The sequence below is a fragment of the Mustela nivalis genome (assembly GCF_964662115.1).
Source record: "Mustela nivalis genome assembly, chromosome: 13".
Taxonomy (NCBI): domain Eukaryota; kingdom Metazoa; phylum Chordata; class Mammalia; order Carnivora; family Mustelidae; genus Mustela; species Mustela nivalis.
Window position 1 is genome coordinate 11691805 of NC_139032.1, and position 22213 is coordinate 11714017.

At 41.1% G+C, this 22213-nt stretch overlaps 1 protein-coding gene across 3 annotated transcripts in view; it reads left to right on the forward strand.

Moving 5' to 3' along the window:
• SMC5 (structural maintenance of chromosomes 5) overlaps nt 1-22213 on the forward strand; it is a 97570-nt gene that overhangs the window by 66924 nt on the left and 8433 nt on the right. For all 3 annotated transcript variants that reach the window (XM_082696700.1, XM_082696701.1, XM_082696702.1), the window contains 3 exons: nt 7659-7782; nt 8133-8255; nt 21376-21501. In XM_082696700.1, the coding sequence (XP_082552826.1) occupies nt 7659-7782; nt 8133-8255; nt 21376-21501 (373 nt within the window). The remainder of the gene's footprint in view (nt 1-7658; nt 7783-8132; nt 8256-21375; nt 21502-22213) is intronic.

The following is a 22213-nucleotide window of genomic DNA, read 5'->3' on the forward strand; positions in this document are numbered from 1 at the left end:
AGTGCAAAGAGTTCACATAAGAATAAATGGAAATCTGTTATGCAGAAGAGCACTGATTTTTTTACTGAAAACAAAGCACAGTCAGATGCCAGTGACATTTGACAGGACCGGAAACCCACATCCCTCAGTAATGAAGAATTTACACAATTAGTGTTCGAGGCTTTTGATGTTTGTTTTGTTTTTCAGCCATCATGACATGACTGATGGAAGCATATTATTTGTGTCTGAGAAAATATAACTTCATTGCTTCAATATTTACCATTTGATCTTGTGGATCAAAGTATTTTATCCCAGAGAGGGAACATTCACTGGTTTAAAAAAAAAAAAAAATTCTCTACCCATCTGCTGGAAAGTGACTCATTAACACTGGAGTATTTAATATCAGAATTCTGTTGTCACATGCTTTGAGGAAGCATATGAGACCAAGAGAGTCATGTACCTATGAATATGTGTAATTTATAGGAAATTTCGAATCAGTAAACAGTGTATCCACCTCAGCAAAGAATGGTTTCAAAGGAACTATACAAGCACAGATAGGCCCTAAGATGGTTGAGATTGTATTGCAGCCACTGTCAGATAAGCTACAACTTAGTTCATCCAGGATGTGCACTGTCAAAGAGCTTAATGAAGAGTTTTAGACATCTAGACGTAGTCAAGAATTTTATTGATAGGTACTAGGAAGTACCTGTGATAGGACATTTGAAGTTCTATGAACATCCAGTTATAATTACCACGTGATGGTCCAGAACATTTGCCAGAAATGTCACGAGCACTTAATGCAGTATGGGAAAAGCTATGTCCTGTTACTACACGTTTCTAAACAAAGGACCACGGCGGATTTGGCTTCAGACTCACTGTGTCATTGATCTTTAGTAGAATTCAAGGCCAGAGTTTTTGTTTGTACTCACCTCATACTAACTTATGCAGAAGTTAGGGGTGATGAGTACTTGGCATTGAAGTCTCTCTCCCTGAGATGACCACTGACAAAAGCCAAGATTCTGGGTCTGATAATTGTATAGACCTAGTCAAGCCTCGAGAAAGCATTGGAAAGGTTTGATCACAGCCCAACCCCTTCTCCTTCCTTCCAGAATTCAAGAAAATCCTCTCACACAGCAATCAGACCCTTCCCTAACACCAACAGGGACCCAGCAGATACTTTCACTCCTCTCAGACGCCATATACCAGCTTACCAGCTCCTGAAAAGACGGTAACAAAGAAGGTCATTGTTTAGTCAATCTGTTATTCAGACATTGGTACAGCCGGTGAGGTCCTAACGTTGCAAATTTCCCAGTTCCTTAAGCCTTGGCTCAGTCTCCATATTTAGCCCAATTACAAGCTGCGCCTCATCTGACAGACCAGGTGGAGCGACAGCCATGGCTGACAGAGGCAAGTATTCACCAGCCACAAGGAAACTAAGCAACATTGAAGATCCAACTTCAGATGGCCCATGGTTAAGGGCTGTAGATGTTTTTACAACAGTCAAGCCCTGAGTCAAATTTGGATTCCGTTCACCTTTCTTCTGAAATTCATCTAACATCCAGCAACTTGTACCTTCAATTTTAAGGACCAGGTTTCACACTTACCAGAATGCAAGTGCACTACATACTGGACACAGTGGCACACACAACATGATTGAGCAGTGGACTTTACAACGTCCCCCAAGTCAGGGTCCACGAACACGCGGAGCTGGCACCGTGAGCCGGACACAGAGCACTCTTAGAGCCCTGCTGTGTGACACTGTGACGATTTCATAGCTGGAGCAGGGTCCAGATTCCATCTCGAATGCCACAAAGCAGCCCAGAGGGCTGCACTAACGCCATTCATTCAGGACGCACACAAGGATGCACACAAGGTATTCTCAAGGTCAGCAGCTTGTGGTTAGTGATTACATGAGTGCCTCCTCCCATAGCTTGTGGGGTGGTCATGGTGCTTTGCACTATGCTTACGGGACGGGCGGTGGCTGCCCTGCTTCTGCTCCTGAAAGCAGCGGGCGCAGATGTTGTTCATCACACAGCAGCAGCGGACTTCCCAGCTTGCCCTAGATCGGCACCCATCGCGGGCTCCACTGACCCAGCTCCTGAGCAGTGTTTACAGCCTGAAGGATTCCCATGGAGCAACCTTGAAACAGCTTATCCTCTCTGCTGCATTGCCACCCCCACAGGGCACGTTCCCTCAGTCCCATCCCCAGCAACTGCAGTCTCCACAACAGCAGGAGTCAGCCCGGGACTGGCAGTTAGACCTGCTTTTCTAAGCTGCAGCCACGGTAGGACATAGGCTTCCTCTGACCTCAAGGGAGGAAGGTGTTGGCCATGAAGAGTTGCTCAGAGGATCTGAAGCTAGGGTAAGTCTTAGTAGTTTCACAAGAAGCAGCATTGAATGTTCAAGTTCCTGGAATTAGTTATTAGCGAGGAAAATGCGGCCTAGTGTTACAGATAGCGTTCAACATCAGCCAGTGGGGGGTGACAGTGTTGGACTTCCTGGGGTTTTTGTTGTTGTTGTTGTTTTTTAATGGGAAGAAGTGTATTGCCAAATATTAAGCTTAGATATGAAACATGGTCTCCAGTCAATCAGCAAGGCACTAACAGTATTAGTAACCTTTGGCTCTGTACCTATTTTCAAGTATTATAGGACACATCACTGTCACGTTCAGGGCACAGTGATGCCATGAAAAGAGTCGAGTAGGCTCCGTAGGCCCCTTCCCAAGCCCTCTCCCTTTTCAGAGAATGATGGGTTAGTAATTAATGTCAGAATGTTGTGTAGGTACAAATTTTTTATGTACAAATGCTGTAAGTGCTATGGCTATGTCTGAATAAAAGAGAAAGCAAAAAAAAAAAAATACTATCATCTTAATAGATGCAGAAAAAGGACTTGACAAACTACAACACCCATTTTTAAATAAAAACTCCTAATAGTGTGGGCAGAGAGGAAATATAGTTGAATATAATAAAGACAGTATGTGACAAATCCACAGCTAACATTATACTCAACTGTGAAAAGCTAAAATAAGTTCCTTTAACATCAGGATCAAGACCAGGATGCCCATCCTCCCCAGTTTTATTCAGCATAGTATTAGAAATTGGGATTTCTGATCAGAGCGGTTAGGCAAGAAAGAGAAATAAAAAGGCATTTAAATTGGAAAGACGTAAAACCGGCGCTTTTTGTGGCTGACGTGATTTTATATAGAAAACTTTAAATATTCCACCAAAAGAAACTTGTAGAACAAATCAGCAAATTCAGTAAAGTTGCAGGGTACGAAATCAGTGTATGAAAATGCAACAGATTTTTATATGCTAACAACAGACTCAAAGGTGAATTAAGAAAACAGTCCCATTTATAAAATCACACCAAAAAGAAAATGTTTAAGAATAAATTTAACCAAGGATTTGAAAGACCTTATACTGAACCATACATAACACATTAAGGAAAGAAATTAAACGATACAAATAAATGGAAAGATTTTCTATACTCCTGGATTTGCAGAATTAATATTGTTCAAGTATCTGTGTTACCCAGAGCAATCTATAGATTCAGTGGAATTCCTATCTGTTTCCCAATTCCATTGGCATTTTTCAGAATTGGAAGAATCCTAAAATTTTACGGGACCACAAAAGATACCAAATAGCCAAAGCAGTCTGGAGAAAGAAAAACAAAGCTGAAAGCATCGTGCTCCCTGTTTTCAAGCTGTATCAGAATACTATATTAATCAAAACAGGTATTGACATAAAAGCAGACACATAGATCAGTGGAACAGAATAGAGAGCCCAGACATAAACCCATGGATCTGTGGTTAGTTATTTTATGACAAAAGAGATAAGAGTGAACCACGAAGAAAGGATAGTCTCTTCAATAAATGATGTGGGAAAATCTGGACAGCCCCATGCAAAAGAGTGAAACTGGACCACAAGCTTACACCAAACAGAAAAATCAACTCAAAATGGATTAAAGACTAATATAAGACCAGAAATCCTAAAATTCCTGGAAGAAAACAGTAAGTTCTTTGACATGAGAGTGGACAGCAATTTTTTTTTTTTTTAACTGACTCCCAAGACCTTGGCAACAAAAGCAAAAATAAACAAATTGGACTACATCAAACTTAAAAGCTTCCGCCCAGCAAAGGAAGCCATTGCCACACCAAGAAGGCAACGTATGGAACAGGAGGAGATACTTGGAAATATTGTGTTCAGTAAGGGTTTAATATCTAAGATGTAATGAATTCCTATAACTCATAGCAAAAAACCCCCAATCTGATTAACAAATGGGCAGAGAAACTGAATAGACAGACGTTTTTTCCAAAGAATACCTACAGATGGTCAGCAGGCACCTGAAAAGGTGCTCAGTGTCACTGATCATCAGGGATATTTAAATAGCCACAGTGAGATTAGCATGTCACACCTGTCAGAATGGCTGTTATCAAAGCACAAGAAATATCACATGTTGGCAAGGATGCGGAGAAAACGGAACCCTTGTCTGCTGTTGGTGGACATGTAAATTGGTGCAGCCATTGTGGAAAACAAGATGGAGGTTCCTCAACACATTAAAAATAGAAGTACCATATGATCCAGTAATTCCACTTCTGGGTATTTATTCAAAGAAAATGAAACACAGATTTGAAAAATTATCTGTGCTCTCATATTCATTGTAGCATTCTTTACGGGAGCCAAGATATGGACACACCCTCAGTGTCCATGAATGGCTGAATGGGTAAAGGAGGAGTGAGATACACACAGACACATGCATGTGTGTGTGTGCACACACTGCACTACTGCTTAGCCATGAGAAAGAAGGAAATCTGTGACAAATGAGTGGAACTTGAGAGTATTATGCTAAGTGCAGTAAGTCAGACACACGCCATATGATTTCAGTTACAGTGCCATCTAAAAAACCAACAAACGGCAGAAACGCATAGATACAGAGAACCGATTGGTGGTTGTGGGGGGGCGGGGCTAGAGAGGAGAGCTGGGGGTTGGTAAAATAGGTGATCAAGAGGTCCAGACTGCAGGATAAGATAAAGACTCACGGGAAGGTAATGTGTGGCGTGTGACTAGTTAATAAGACTGTATTGCATATTTGAAAGCTGCTGAGAGTAAATCTTAAAAGTTTTCTTTATCAGAGAAAAACTTTGATGGCTACATACGGGGACAGATGTTAACTAGATTTTTGTGGTGATCATTTCATGATATATACAGACATGAAACCATTAGGTTTCACACCTGCAACTAATATGTTATACTTGAAGTAAAAAATGATAATATGTAAGATTCACGACTTAATAGCTAATGTTTACTGTCACAGCAATATTAATTGAATTGGACATTTCTGAAATTTTTGAGTACAGGGCACTGAAGAATCTCACGACGCTGAGTGCACTTTGGTGCTTCTACCTAGATGTGTCCCTGAGCACTAGCGTATTTTTATTCACCATTGCTTTTATACCGTCATTGCAAACATCACTACAGTCCGTGGGGCAGTTGAAGTCTTCTCACAACAGTGGGAGTAGTTCAGGATTCCCTTGCAGTGGTTTCCGGGATCCCCACAGGCCTCTGGACCACACTTTGAGAACGACTGACCCAGACCTATATCCAGAATAAGAAGTCCATCGACTTTGGATCGGTGGGAGAGGAGAGAAGGTGGTACAGGCAGCGAGCTGAGCAGCCCAGACCCTTAGGCTACGCGCCTTCGCACTGATTCTGAAAGAGAGTAAAAGGGAGGGAGGAGGAGGTGCTGATTTCTCACAGAAGAGGGCGGGCACCTGGGGGTTTAGCCCACTTCTTCAGCTGAAGTCTCCCTTGTTACAACTGGAATTGCGGCTGCCTTTGCCTTAATGATAACATATTCCACAGAATATGCAAATAGTGTACATCTTAGCTGAAGGAGAACGGCCAGCTTACTGAGAGCACCCAGGCATCTCTCTTCAGAGCCCCTTACCCGCTCTGTAGTATTTGGATGTTCTGTAGAAACTGGGATATAGCGGAGGGACAAAAGCTACGAGGGTGTTCGTTCCAGGCAAGGGGAGCATGGCTTCCGGTTCTAAGGCTTTCCCCATAGTCTGCTTCACACCTGACTTTTTGTTGTGATTATCCTTTTTGCCCCCCATAAAGATTTAGATACTAATGGCATCGTCAGTCTTTGATAATGAATGCCCGCTTACTTGCCTTGAGCTCTAAGGTATCTGTTTACCTTGACCTAATGTAGTATGTGTTCTTAAGCACATTCCTAAATTGAATCATACATGAAATGCATTAAGAGAATTTGTTCTTTACTGGTTTTTGTTGTTGTTTTTTTAAACCATTGTCCATTAACAATTAGGGAAAATGTAACAGTGTACCTTTGTTGCTTAAAGCAAGATACTATTTAGTCTGGCTGCCTCGATAGTTTTCATCTCTGAGCCCCTTTGCAGCCTTCACCTTTGCCCTCATTCGTGTCTTTCATCATCTGCGAGACACCTAGACACCTACTTTCCTGTTTGACTGTTCTGCCGGACCCCGTGTCTAAAACCAAACTCTCTCTTCATAAGTAATGCGGTTTTTTGTAGTGAGAGGGTCTTTCATACCCATCACCAGCCTGCTTCTCATACCTATGTTAATCACCTCTGGGTACAGAACTCCTTTTCTTAGATTGACTTTCAACTGTTTCCAGTCTCCTTTCACTTGACCCATTTCATCTCACTTCCCTGGCTTCCTCTACTCTCTCCTTCATGTACTGTTCAGGCCCCTGTCTACAACATCTGCTGAACTTGTTCATTCTTGTGTATTACTGTTTCCAAACTGGGTTCCCGCTTTTACCGTGGAGGCAACGTGGTGGGGTGGAAGAGAACTTGGGCTGCTGTCGGACACATCTTAACCACATACCACTCATGATCTCAGGGAACTTCATTTCTTATCCTTAGTTTCTTTACCTTGAATAGCAAAGTAGTATAGACTTTTAGGGTTGTATTATCTTTTTGCTATATATTTTTAATCTGTTAATCAGATCTCCCCAGTTAAGCTACTTTAGGTAAGGGACTGTGTGTAAACAACATTCATAACGATGGTTAGTAACTAATATTCATCAGTGAAGGGCCAGGCACTGTATTAAGTGTGTTACATATTTTACCTTTATAAAATTTTCATCATAACTCTGTAGGGGAAGTACTATTACTTTTTCCACTTTATAGCTAAACTAAAGTTCAGAAGAGTAACTTGTTTAGGGGCGTCTGGGTGGTTCAGTTGGTTAAGCAGCTACCTTCGGCTCAGGTCATAGTTCCAGGGTCCCGGGATTGAGCCCTGCATCAGGCTCCCTGCTCGTCCAAGAGCTTGCTTTTCCCTCTCCCTCTGCCTGCCACTCTGCCTGCTTGTGCTCTCTGTCTCTCTCTCTGTCGAATAAAATTAAAAAAAGAGTGACTTGTCTAGTTATACTGGTCATCAGTGGCAAAGAGGAGATCAAATCCATCTTCCTGACACCAGGTCCTGTACCATTACCACCATCATTACTTCAGCTGTGCTCAACAAATACTTTTAGATCCTGAGTGGTTACATAACCAGATTGTTTAATCTGGAAGCTAGTAGTGTTTATGTCTGAATAGCATGGCTTAAAAAGCCCATCAAACAGCAGGAGACCTAAGGATTTGGGCTCAAACCTGTGTTAACTCTGATTTCTCAATCATTATGTGTTTCATACAGTTTAAAGCTGATGGAACAGGATGTTTGCAACCTGGAGGAGGAAGAGCGAAAAGCAAGTACCAAAATCAGAGAAATAAATGTTCAGAAAGCAAAACTTGTTACTGAATTAACAAACTTTGTAAAGGTAAGGCATTTTCTTAATTTTAGTCACTTTTTTATAGCAGGTAGATAAGTTAGATTTTAAAAAGCTCTTGGTAAGATTTTACTATAATTTTTAACTTCGACATTTTTCATTTTAGGTCAGTAAATGGGTTAAAAGCACTCATTAAGCTAAGTTATTATGTTGCAGATGATTCATTTAAACACAGAAAAACATCGAAAAACTCTCTTATAAGAAATAATTGTAAAAAGAACAATTTGAGCTATCAGTTGCATTAGAAAAATGTTCTCTTTGTCATGGTTTATACATTTTTTAAAACTTTTTTTTTTCTTAGTTGTCAAACAGATTAAACTTTTAGGGATTTTTGTTCCTAGATTTGTACTTCTTTGCATATACAAAAAGTTGATTTAATTCTTCAAAATACTACAGTGATCTCTGAGAAGAACAAACTAGAATCTGATTATATGGCTGCTTCATCACAACTCCGTCTCACAGAGGTACAGTTTTCCTTTAATTTTTTTATGATGGGGTTCCTGTGTCATCACTTGGGATATGCATTTTTTTCCATGCTCTTTAGTTTACGAATTTAATGCATTTTGCGGATGAGGAAGCATTATTTGAAACACTGTACTATGCATTTTATGTTATTTGACTGGGGGAGGTACGGTGTAGGGTATTGTATGGAGTCACTAGACACGCAGGGTCTCCTGTTGTGTTCTCTTAACCCGTATAAATTAGAATCCCCCTGTCAGCAGGTAGCAGCTGGTGGCCTTTACTGCAGTTTGTGCAGCCCGTAAAATACGGTGCCGATGAGTTACAGTCGCCACCCAGAGTGGCTTTAGAGTACGGTTTTGGTGATTTCATCCTCTGGTAATATCGATGCATGAAATGATAAATACGAAGATAACATGCAGGGGGGAAACGTGATGCACTGAAGTTAACGAAAATGCCAACAAAGAACTGATGGCAGAGTGCGAGTAGCAGTGGCATAGTTTTGAGTCTTCCAAATTCTTCCCCACAAACAGAAGAGCAACTAGGGTAAGAGCCACAAACCCATGAACAACATGGACAACAAAACTGAGTTCCAAAGTACCCCTCTCGGTGTGCTGCAGTTTTCTCTCCCCGTAACCACCCGGTGTTGGTCCCCCACAAGCCTGCCCTGCAGGCTCCTGCCGTAAGTCAAGGTAATCCCCTGACTTAACGCCCAGCCCTCTGATCACATGATTTGTCTTTCTGGCATTGTCCATCCCTTTCTTGAGTCATCTCCTAAGCTTGAACATAGCTATGATCCAAGGAGTGGGCTCCTGAGTAACCCATCACTCAGAAAATTCCTAGGATTTTAGAGTCTCTTCCCGAACATTAGGGGCAAAGGCCTAATTCTTTGTTACACAACACATGTGAACGCCAGAATATCAGTGGGTAAGGATAAGGGACATGGTAAATAGGGGAGAGTTCATTCAGGGTACCCAAAAATGAGGTCACCAACAGGTTCTCCTCTCTAAACGAAGGAGGCCCCACGAGCTGTTGAAGGCTCTGCAGGTCATTTTGAGAGCAGCTGAAGCTTGAAGCTGGGAGGTGACTGTAGGCCCCAGAAAGGTCCGATGGAGCAGTGGTGGTCCAGGCCCTGGGAAACCTCCAACCAAAGTAAACTACTTTGCAGAAGCACACTGCTTACTGAGAGCCAGAACCATGCAGTAGACGAAGGAGACAGTAAAATTGGTCTTACATGGCTTTAAGGCTGAAAGCATAGCTGACACATAGCACTGGAAACGGGAGAGGAGAGACAGTTGAAGTAAAACAGAATATAGTCCCTGATTGTCCCATAGGTATCATCAGGAAATAAGATGATATTACTTCAAAGGGGGTGCTTTAGGAGACAGAAAGGAGGAATTTCAATACTGTTTGTAGTGGGAACCAACAGACAATATTATAAAAAAGATATAAAGGATGAAGGACATTAAATAAGGTATTTGTGCAAACTTTGCTAAATACCAAAAGATATACAAAGGAAATGAGAGATAAAACACATCAGATCAGTAGAGATTAGATATTTTATTCATATACGTATATGCCCCAAAAGTAAATATGACATGAAATGACCGAACTAAGGCCAAACATCAGTCTTGTCATGAAGTATGAAAGGAGGTAACTCATCTTTTAAAAAAAGACCATTTCCAAGTTCCAATATGGTGCAGAATGTGAGAGATACATCTTTAAGAAAGAGACTGAGTAAAGTTTAAACAAGAGGTTGTAGAGCCCAACGGACTTTTTTTTTTTTTAAAGATTTTATTTATTTATTTGACAGACAGATCACAAATAGGTAGAGAGGCAGGCAGAGAGAGAGAGGAGGAAGCCCGCTCCCCTCTGAGCAGAGAGCCCGATGCGGGGCTCTATCCCAGGACCCTGAGATCACGACCCGAGCTGAAGGCAGAGGCTTTTAACCCACTGAGCCACCCAGGCGCCCCCGGATTTTTTATTTTTTTTATTTTTTTAAGATTTTATTTATTTATTTGACAGAGAGAGATCACAAGTAGGCAGAGAGGCAGGCAGAGAGAAAGGAGGAAACAGGCTCCCTGCTGAGCAGAGAGCCCGATGCGGGACTCGATCCCAGGACCCTGAGATCGTGACCTGAGCTGAAGGCAGCGGCTTAACCCACTGAGCCACCCAGGCGCCTGGATTTATTTTTTTTTAATCACAGAAACCCAAAATATTGAAAGGATCTATATTTATGAAATCACAGTGATACTTTTAAAAAATAGTAATATTGGTCCCCTTTGGAGGATATTGGAGAAGCAGCTCATTATTTTGAAAAATGGCAAGGAAAGAATCTAGCATTTATCCAGAATTTCCTGGGTGATGTATTACTTAGGATAAGTAAGAGAAGATTACAGAAGCATTTCAGATAATGCAGAGGGAATTGCAGTAGTAGACTGACAGCACTTTGTAGCTGCCAGTCAATCAGGGGATCATATTAGCTGCTACAATCACACACACACACACACACACACACACAAACAAAAAACCAGATCTTTTTGTGCATACCTTCAAACATAACATGAGATTATTTCAGTCTGATTAAAGTTCTGGCCCAGGGTATGTCAGCACTGCCAACATTGTCCACTGGAGAAGTCTAAGTGTGGGGTCTGTGCTGTGCATTGGAGAATGTGTAAACACATCTCTCTGGCCTTTACTTGCTAGATGCCTGCTAGATGCCAGCAGTCTGCCCCTCCCCACTCCAGCTGTGACGAGATTGCCAGATGTACCCTGGGGGACAAGTGGTTCTCCCATTTCAGAACCACTGTTCTAAAACTACCAGTTTTAAGTCTGTAGAATACTCTAGTTTATAATTAGATCTCAATTTAGATGATAAATTGTCATCAGAAATATTTGAATCTATTTTGATTTTGTAAAACTTACAGTTGAAAAAGTAAATTCATGCACCCAAGTTGTTCTAACTAAACATTTTCTGATAGCTGGAGTATTGGTTTTTATTTTTAAATTAAATTAAACTAAAAATGTAGTTTCTCAGTGATACTAGCTGCATTTTAAGTGCTTAATGGCCATGTATGATTTGGGCCTGCTGCATTGGATAGTGCAATATCTAAGAAAAGGAAAAAGGGGAGAGAGAACCTAATTAAGTGAAAAAGATCTTTAAAAATATATTAAACAAATAAAATGAATGGACATAATTTAGATCCCAATTTAAACAAAACAATTGTAAAAAAAAAAAAAATTTTTTTTTTAAACCTGAGAAATGGAAGTTTGAACACTGACTCAATAATATTAGAATTCATTGACATTTTTAGGTTTGATAATGTGGTTATGGATTTTTTTTTAAAGTCAAAAATACATGGTTTTAGTATTTATGAAGAAAATACAATGTCTGGAATGTCTTCAAAATCCTCCAGGGAAGAAGGGAATCTAGATGGAGTATATATGACACTATCTTGGTCTCGAGTTTAGAATTGTTGAAGCTGGATGATAGGTACCTGAAGGTTTACTAGACTGCTCTCTCTGCTTTCATGTATGTTTGAAATTTTCCATAATCAAAAATTTAAAAATGCCAGGAAGCACAGGACAGTGATTTTTGAGGGAAGGGAAAAAAGGGCAAGATGATCCCTTGGATGGCCTTAGCTTACTGCCCGGCAAGTTTCCAGGCCACAGTGTTGGAAGAGGAAGCCAGTAGGAAACAGAGCACAGCACTACAGAGCTCACAAACGCTGAAAGGGTATTAGGAGAACGGTGAACGACTTTCAGGCAGTAAACTTGACAATTTAGAAGAAATGGGCAAACTCTTTTTATAAGCCCCAAAAGTCCCTGAAGGAAGAGCTAATTAGAATAGCCCTGTATTTACTAAAGAAATTAAATTTGCACTTAGAAACCTTCCCACAAGGAAAACGCCAGCCTTGAGGCTTCATTGGTGAATTCCAGGGAGAAGGAAGACTAACAGTTCTACCTAAGAGTCTTAAAAGGTGAAGGCGGGTGGGGGTACTTCATGACAGATTCTATGAGGCTAGCATTCTCCAGTATCAAAACCAGACTAAACTATAGTGAATCTCGTGAACCATAGCTGCAAAAATTGATTTAAAAAGCTAGCAAATGAGGGATGCCTGGGTGGCTCAAATGGTTAAGCATCTGTCTTCAGCTCAGGTCATGATCTCAGGGTCCTGGGATTGAGCCCCACATCGATTTAAAGATTTAAAAATAAAATCTCGGGGAAAAAAAAGTTAATAATCCAACAGTATATAAACAGTAAAATCCAACTAACCAAGTGAGTTTATCTTAGAAGTACAAGGTTGATCTAACATTTGAAGATTCATCAGTGTAATCCAACATGTGAACAACTACAGAAGAACCAGATGATTGTCTTATTATATACAGAGAAAATATTTGCCAAAGTCTAGCATCCTTTTATGATAAAAGCTTTGTGTTTCTAGGAATAGAAGGAAATTATCCAAAACCACTAGCTCATAGCGTACTCATTGATGAAGGAATGAAGCTTTCCCCTAATGACTGGAGACAAGGAAAATGCTCACTACTCAGTTCTGTTCCACATTGCACCGGAGATCTAGCCGGTGCACTAAGGAAAAAAAAAAAAAAGAAGAAAACCCCAAAACGAAAAACTTGTCTATTTCAGACAGACTTATGTCTGTGGAAAATCTTAAGGAGTCAGTGCTATCAATGCATTTAGCAAGGTTGTAGGATACAAGTCAGTATAGAAGTTCAGAATCCGATGTGGCTCCATCTCCTAGCAATAAACAATTGGAAATTAAAGTTGAAGAGGACTCTGTGGGGCACCTGACTGGCTCGGTTGGTTAAGCATGACTCTTTTTTTTTTTTTTTTTTTTTTTAAAGATTTTATTTATTTATTTGACAGACAGAGATCACAAGTAGGCAGAGAGGCAGGCAGAGAGAGAGGAGGAAGCAGGCTCCCTGCTGAGCAGAGAGCCCGATGTGGGGCTCGATCCCAGGACCCTGGGATCATGACCTGACCCGAAAGCAGAGGCTTTAACCCACTGAGCCACCCAGGTGCCCTAAGCATGACTCTTGATCTCAGCTCAGTCTTAGCTTGGGGTTGTTTTTTTTGTTTGTTTTTTGTTTTTTGTTTTTTTGGTTAAGATTTTACTTATTTATTTGAGAGAGAGAGAGAGAACGTGTGCACAAGGAGAGGGGAAGCAGGCTTCCTGCTGAGCAGGCAGCCCGATGTGGGGCTGGATCCCAGGACCCCAGAATCATGAGCTGAGCCAAAGGCAGACACTTAACGGACTCTTAAGGTGCCCTTAACTTTGGGTCTTGAATGCAAGCCCTGTGTTGGCTACCCACTCCGTGTGGAACCTACTCAAAAACAAAACAAAACTACTGTGTGCAATATCAAAAATATGAAATGCTTAGGGATATATTTATAAGACGTGTATACTGAAAACTACAAAATCTTGCTGAAATTAATATAAGACTTAAATAAGTGGAGAGATTGTGTTCATGGATCAAAGGTCCAGGATTTGTTTAAATGTCAGAACTCTCCTATGGATTCAATGAAATTCCCAGCAGGGCTTTTAGAAATTGACAAGCTTATTCGAAAATTGAGTAGACTTAGAAGAACTTTGAAAAAGACCAAGTTTGATGATTCACCCTTCCTAATTTTAAGGCTTATTATAAAGCTGCAATAATGAAGACATCATTGTATTGGTGTAAAAATAGACGTATATGGCTAAGTGGGACCGAACAGGGAAACCAGAAATAGATTCACACATATATAGTCGATTGTTTTTTGGCACAGATAACTGAGGCAATTCAGTGGTGTAAGAATAGTCTAACAAATAGTGCCAGAACAATCGTGTACAATTGAATAATCCTGTACAAAAGATGAGCCGCAACCCTTACCCTCCTACCGTATATAAATGGACCACAGACTTAAATGGAAGAACTAAAGCTAAAAGCTTTTTGAAGGAAAAAAAAATTCTTGGTTTGGGAAAAATTGAGTGGAACACAAAAAGCACAAATTGTAAGGCAAAAGGAATTACAAGTTTTACTTCAACAAAATTAACTTGCTTTTCAATAGATGCTGTTAAAAAAGGCAGGCTACAGACTGGCGGGGAGCATATATTTGCAACGCGTTACACCTGACAAAGGACTTGTGTCAAGGTGACGGGCTATTACTGGGGGCCAAATGGAGCCTAACAACTGCTTATATTAAGTCCCTGCAAGCTACTAGTTCTTGCATTTTCAAGGGATTAAAAAAAAAATACATAACATTCTGTATGGGGCCCTCGACATACCCTTGACAAAAATATAGCTCCTTGGCCCTGTACAGAAAAGGGTTGCTGACATGGAGAATACTATAAGAAGAACTCTTGTACAACTGTCAATACAGAGATGACAGCCCAGTCAGAAAATGGGCAGAAGATCTTAACATAATCTTCACTAAAGAGAATACACAGATAGCAGATGAACACATGGAAAGATGTTGGACGTGGAAAGACGTAGGGAAGCGTGAATTATGAGCTACAGCCGTAGACCCGCTGGAATGGCAGACATCGTACGGACGTGTTGGTGAGGGTGTGCAGCATCTGGGACTCAAGTACATCCTGGTAGAGAGTTCAAGGGCATAGCCACTTTGGAAAACCATTAGAGAGATTTTTAAACGCTAAAAATATACCTGCCAATCCAGCCATTCCTCTCCTAGTATTTACCCAAAAGAAGGGAAAGCATATATCCATGAGAGACCAGTACAGGAACAGGTGACAGTTTTGTCATCGTTAAAAGCTGGAAACAAATGTCCAGCAGTGGTGAAGACACGAATTACAGTATATCCACACCACAGGGTATTACTCAGTTGTAAAAAGGAATGAATTACTGAGACAATATGATGGATCCTAATTATGCTGGGTGGAGGAAGCCAGACCAAAAACAACTCTGATTCCATTTAAATGACATTTACAGAATGTAGATTGGCCTGTGATGGAAATCAGTCAGCCGTGGCCTGGGGGGATATAGTGGGGTAGGTTACAGAGGGGTACACAGTGTTGAAAACGGATAGATAGGTTTGTTGCATTGGGGGCGATGGTTTCGCTGTTGAATAGGTTCCTCAGAACCCACCAGCTTGTCCCCTTGAAGGCAGCTCATTCACCAGTTACATTTCCAAGCTGAAAAAATGCTTAAAAACTTAGGAGCTTATCATTTGTTTCACTAAAGTCTTTTTTCCTACATTTCCTACTATGAAATTTGAAAGATACACCAGAGTAGGAGTAATAGAACTTCCATACGTCCCTTCTCCCTAACAAATGTAGCACTTTGCCATGTTTGTTGCAGATTTTTAAAGCTCGTTCTGTATTTGAAGTCCCTTGTGCCTTGGTCGTCCACTCTTTTCCCCTCCCAGAGTCTGCTACGCTGTGGCTGGGTCTGTACATGATTCACATTATGCCTCACTTTCCAGAAACTTTCCTTTGCTTAATACTGAACTGGAGTAGTGTCTTTTTGTGGAAACAGACCTGATAAGTTTTAGGTAATTGAGGACCGCTCATAGAGTGGGAACATTTTTCTAAAGTCAGCCTCTTCAGAATCGGCTTCCAGAAAATGTGGCTAGGAAAAGTTGGGAGAAACAAGATTTTGCTAGCTGATAAGCACGTTAGAGTAGTAGGCGAGCACAAACACAGCTCGCCAGAAAGAGCTGAAGGTCAGGTTTGATGCGCTAGGATTGGTGAGTGTGCTTAGAGCAAAGGCCGGAAGCTTGGAAGATGCGGAAGTCCTTCCTTCACTGTTGTACTAAACTAAAAAAGCAGAGGAAGGGAGCAGGAGTAGCCAGAGTCTTTCTGAACATGGTGAAGGGATGCAGCAAAGAAATAACCGAAGGTAGTACTGAGATGGGGGGCGGGGGGCGGGTGCTGTGGGAGCTGGGTATGGAGCTAGTTAGCCAAACGGAGCCCTGTGTTTATTTCATTTCACGGGGTGCGAGCGAAGTCCTCTATCCGTCATGTGTTCAGTGGTAAAAAATTAAAAATCGAGCCCATGCTACATTTGTTACCGACTGAGCCTGTGAGCCTGGTTGTTCGGGGGAGGGGACATTACAGAAGAGATTTCAGGAAAAAAGGAACCCATCGCACCCATACTGTATGCAGTGAATCCAGCCACACAATACAGCATTGGATCCTTGTGCGTGAAGTTTTGTTTTTGAATTAAGCGTTCATGAGCTACGGGTCATGATCCCAGGGTCCTGGGATCGAGCCCCTCATCGGGCTCTCTGCTCAGCAGGGAGACTGCTTCCTCCTCTCTCTGTGCCTGCCTCTCTGCTTACTTGTGATCTCTGTCAAAAATTTTTAAAAAAAAAGCATTAATGAGCTAAAGAGAACTATAGGTTGGTGTCACGTTTACAGAAGTATCATGAAATCGTGAGGGCTTTGGGGTCAGCGTCCCACCTTCAGCCCACTCTGGAATGGAGCTGCTCTGCAGCAGCCTGTGGTCACGTGGATGTACCAAGACCTGGTGGCAGCGGACAGAGTTACTGTCCTGGGACCCACTGTGTGAGTGGAAGCAGGAATATTAATCCTTTGAGCAGAGTAGACTATGATGGAGAGTAGCAAAGTTTCTTGGGAGAAGGATTTTGTTTCCAGTTTTCAGTCACTAATTTTTTTATAAGGATGCCACATTACACTGTCCAAAGAAATAACCTCTGGTTACTGCTTGTTCCTTTAGATTTGGTACCTGGAAATAGCCACTCTCTTCTCAGCCTCTCAATCACTCAGACACACGCGCGCACAGCCCCCGTCGGGGCCATGCTCCCGACTGTATTGTGTGTCTCCTCGGCAGTATTCTGTACCATTCTCTTTTCTGTTTTCCATGAGCTGATCTGAAAATTGTTTTATACATCCCTTTCGGAAGGTTCTTTTATTTCCTGCATTGTATGCTCATTAAGTGTTTGTTGCTGACTGACCATGGTCCCTAATCACCCTTTTGGAATAATGAAGACTGAGTGGAAGAGTGTATAGCATATGTCTCTCATCGTTCACTTTCTTATTTTACTTTTCCTTTCTGTTTGCAGTCAGATGCTCGTACTGTTATTCTTGCTGTCCTGTGTCCTTTGAAACAAGAGAAAAGAATGGGTTGTTTCCCCCCCCCCCCCATTTGTCCCTCTGAGCACTTGGCAGGTTGCACTAAGGAACCGTTACTACCACTTCCCATTTTGTCCTTGACGCTGACCATGAAAACACGTTCACAAAAGAAGATTGAGATGTTCAGTCATATCCATGAGGGAACTTGAAGGATGACTGACCACCATGGGTTTGATAGGGCCTCAGACTGTTGGAAGGCCAAGAGGGCAACAGGGTTGCCTCTAAAATGTCTTCAGAGAAGAAAGGTGGTTGTGTGTGTCAGTTTGTTAATTGTGTCTGGAATATCTTGAGGACAAGTTAGTAAGCTGACTGCATGTCAGTTTACATATGAAGGTGGATACAGAGGGATAGACCTGTTACTTGGTTGAGGTTTTGGGTTTTTTTGTTTGAAGCCGCGCACTGCTTTCCTAACCCTCGCTTCATGTCTCTTATTTTTAGCCATAGGTATTAAAATGCCTATCTGCCTTGCCAGGGGTATTGTGATAATTCCATTTAATATATATCGAGATGCTTAGTGCACTGCCTAGCATGAAACCAGGGTTTCCTTAATAAGTATAGGTTTGCATCAGAATTAATATTAGAAGAATTAGAAATTGTTTAATGTGTTTGTCCTCCCACTAAATTTAGATACCCCTTGCTTTCATCTAATGTTCTCTTCTGGGGACTTCCTGCTTACCTCTGTCCCACAGCACAATATCAGGAGACTTGTTTTTTAAGATAGATAGATTTGAGGAGAGAAGAGGTCATTTAACAGGTAAACCGTATTGCCGCTTCTTAATTTCTTATCATTATAATTTGTAATCTTGTATACTAGTAAGTCAAGACCACTGTCTTTTTAAATTTCAAATTTGACATTAAAATTTAAAGTTGATTTTAAAAGATTACTTTTCCTATTTCTAAAATATGTATTCTGCATGATATGTAGTAAAACTTAGTTAACATTTGAATTTGAAATCATTAAGTTGCTATGAAATTTGAGGCTTATTTATATCAAAGGAAAATTAAAATACTGTTTTTATTTACAACTAGTGTTTTAGTAAAAGTTAATGCTACTTAGAACTTACATTCTTTCATACAGAATATCATTTTCATTTTGACTCAATATTGTTAAATAGAATACTTTATTATAAATTTTAGGGGTAGTATGCTTTTTGTATTTGGTAAGAAATTCTGTGACGCATTCCAATTTATTCCACTAGAGGGCCCTCTTAGAGAAGGTTTTCCTCGTTCAATGTCATTATACGCCTTTCAGGACCATTGAACTTTCTCAGAATTTCCGAGAAAAGATGATACTTATTCTTTCAGAATATGTACCCACAGAGTAGTCCTTTCTGAGATGTTGGTGGGGCATAGTTTGCAAATTTGCCTTTTTCTCCTCTTAGGTCTCCCACAGATGAAAAGTTTCTGTTGTCCATTACCTGTTTAAAGGATAGACTCTAAGCAGAATTGTTAATAAAGCCTTTTTCGCTAGTCTGACTCTCCAACATTATCTTGGACCATGGTTTCCTTCTCTTCTTCCTGCTCTTTACCTGCCCTCCCCACCCCGAGCAGGGAAACTCAGCAAGAATTATGGTTGGGGTTATAGGATTATGGATGGTAGTGGGGGCCGGTGGGGGGTGTTGCGCACGCACCCTGTGAAGAGTTAGGTCACAAACATGTACATAAAGAATGGCTTTCTCTGATAAATACTTGATTGGACCTCTGCCACTCAGTGGAAGGCAACTGTTGGATGAGGTTTTGTCCTCCCCAGTCCAGAGGCCCACATGTGCTTTGTTTTGGCAAGGCCCAGAGGAGTATGAAGCGGGAATGGAAGACTCTAGAAGTTTCTCCCTGGCCCCCCTTGACAGATGCCTCAGTGTACTTGGCCCTGAAAGCAAAGCAGGTGTGGCAGGGAGTCTTCAACGTTTTCCTTCCTGTGTCTCAGGTTCAGGGAACTGTCCTGACACGTGATTCGGATCAGGCCAGCTTTGTATCTGCAGTTCAGTCCAGGACATATTCCTTTGACTTTGTGTGTGTTGGGTTAGGTCATTTGCTGTGAAACCTGTGTACATCAAAGTGACCTGAGGACCTTAATAATGTACATGTCCAGGTCTCTGCCCGGAAAGATCTTAATAAATCTGCCATGTCGCTGGGCGCCGGTACTGATTGATAGTATGTACCATTCCCCTCGCTTACCCCTTTGGTAATTTTTTGTGCCGACTGAAGTTGGAGGCTTCATGGGAAGAGCAAGCCAGACCTGTTTTCTTAGGAACCTGTTCACTTGGTATTTTTGTAACCTTGAGCAAGGTTCCTAAGATCTCTGAGCCACGTGTAAAAAAGATAATACATACTCAAAGATTATAATGAGGATTAGATTAATTAACATACAAGGTAGTGGTTCTAACAAGCTTGGCCCCCAGAAGGCATTCCATGATGCCCTCCTCATTACCCATGAAACTTGCCATCGGGCTCTTGTCTACCTTGATCACTGATTTTTTCCAATCTTTCCTCTCCTCCAACTATGGTAGATTTCTTGTTCCCTAACTAAGCCTCTAAGGAGGCTTCTCTGCCTTTACATTTCTAATCAGCTGTCCTGGGACTGCATTCTGCTACTTCCTCTTCCGTAGTTGCTTACCTGTTCTTGAAAACCATTCCCCTGTCCTGGCTTCTGTGACCACGCTGGCCTTCTCTCCTGTTTGCCTCTGCCACCCCCGACCCCTGGCCCCATACCTCTGGCTTTGCTTTTCTCTCTCCAGCTCTCTCCGAGGGGCATGGTGCAGTAAGAAAAAGAGCATGAGTTCTAGAAGCAGGAGTGGATGTGAATCCTGACAGCCTGCAACTAAGTGTGTGAGTTTGGACGAGAGGCTTCATTTCTTAACATGCAAAATGGGGAATAATATCCTTGTACAGTACTGTGAGAAGGGAATCGTGTGTGAAGCACACAGCACATAGCTTTCCATGAACAGTAGAGCTGTTTCTCTAACAATAATTTTGCGTGTCTTTCTCCTTTTTCACCTTTCTGTGTTCAGTGCATAATAAAATACTGACATTTAATGGATTCTCAGTAATTATCTGGTGAAGGAATGAATGGGTCCATGAATAAATGATAACTATATGAAAGGCACTAGGACAACTACCAAACACTATTTAAAGGTTCTCTTCACATTCATGTGCTCAGTTTTCAGATAGGAAGCCTATGTACTATGTGTTTCAAATTGTATTAGAATATAATTATATATATATAACTAAGTTAAACTTTTCAGAAAAAAGCAAATTTAAATTTCAAAGGTCAGGGGACACCTGGGTGGCTCAGTCGGATAAGCATCTGCCTCTGGCTCAGGTCATGATCCCAGGATCCTGGGATCTCAGTGGGGAGTCTGCTTCTCCTTCTTCCTGTGTGTGCTTACTCTCTTTCTCTCTCTCTCTCCCCCTCAATAAATAAATCTTAAAAAAAAAAAAAAAAACATTAATTTCAGAGCTCTTAAGGATTAATGTCATATGATATGCTGATAATATTTCAAAGTGTAAGTTCAAATTTAAACTTTCTAATCTTGGTCATGATTTTTGAGGTATGGCTTTTAGATGATGTGCTTCTTAAAATTCAGTTGTTGATGTACAGGCATACCTCATTCTGTTACTCTTCACTTGACTATACTTAAGATCTGGTATAATATTCCATTATTATGTCTATTATGGTGACCTGTGATCCGTGAGTGGCTTTGCTGAAAGCTCACATGGTGGTGGTTAGCATTTTTTAGCAATGAAGTATTTTTTAAGTGAGGTGTGTACATTTTTTTAAGACATAATGCTATTGCACACTTACTAGACTACAGCATAGTAAATGTAACCTTCACACACACTAGGAAACTAAAACATTCACTGCACATGCTTTACGGTCTTGGTTCCTTTATTGAGGTGCTCTGGGACTGAATCCACAGGGTCCCCAAAGTACGCCTCTAATGTGGTTTAATGACGTAGTCTTCTGACATAACGGTAACCTACAAATTATCAAAACTTCTTTTTCTCGCAATAGCAACATTTCATTGAGCTGGATGAGAGTCGACAGAGGTTACTGCAGAAATGCAAGGAGCTGATGAAGAGAGCTAGGCAAGTATGCAACCTGGGTGCGGAGCAGACGGTTCCTCAAGAATACCAGACAGTAAGTATCACAAGTGTATAAGGCTGCAGGGTCACGTGCTGCTACGTTCTCTGTCAGCTTCAGTGTGCGAGGCGTTGTAACGGCCCTGAGAAACAGAATATGCTGAAAGAAACAGCCCATTTCCCCTGTTTTTAAACTGACTTTGTATGTGAAGCAATTGTGCTTATGGATTTTCTTTACTGTATTCAAACTTGAGCATCCGTCAGTCCTGGCTTAGTCCTAACGCTACTAAAGCACAGGTAGCCCCTTACCCAGTTACCAGTTCCAGAATGTTCATTCTTCCCATAAAAGGCTTTTTTTCCTAACCTACCTTTAAGAGGTAGGGTCAAGTGGAGTGTAATTTTTTTATGGAAACCTAGCATTGGCAATTGGTGTATAAGAAATGGTAAACAGAAGTGGTATTTATTTAAAAAGGCAAAGTGAAAATGTCTTTCCGGAAAATGGGGTGTTTATTTAGGGTTTGAGGAGACCCAGATCTTTGGGGCTAACGTCTGTTTGTTCTCCTTTTCTTACCGAGGCTTTCCTTTTTTCCTTTTTATTTTCTGTGCTGACATTCTGTTTGGTTAGTAAAAGGAGATGCTGCCTTATTAATTATGTGGCCCTATGACCCCAAGTGTTAGTAAGGATTGTACCTTGCCTAACATACCACCTCTGAATGTCAAAATAAAAGAAGAAACTAGAAAATGAATTTTTAGAGGAAGTATTTTATTTT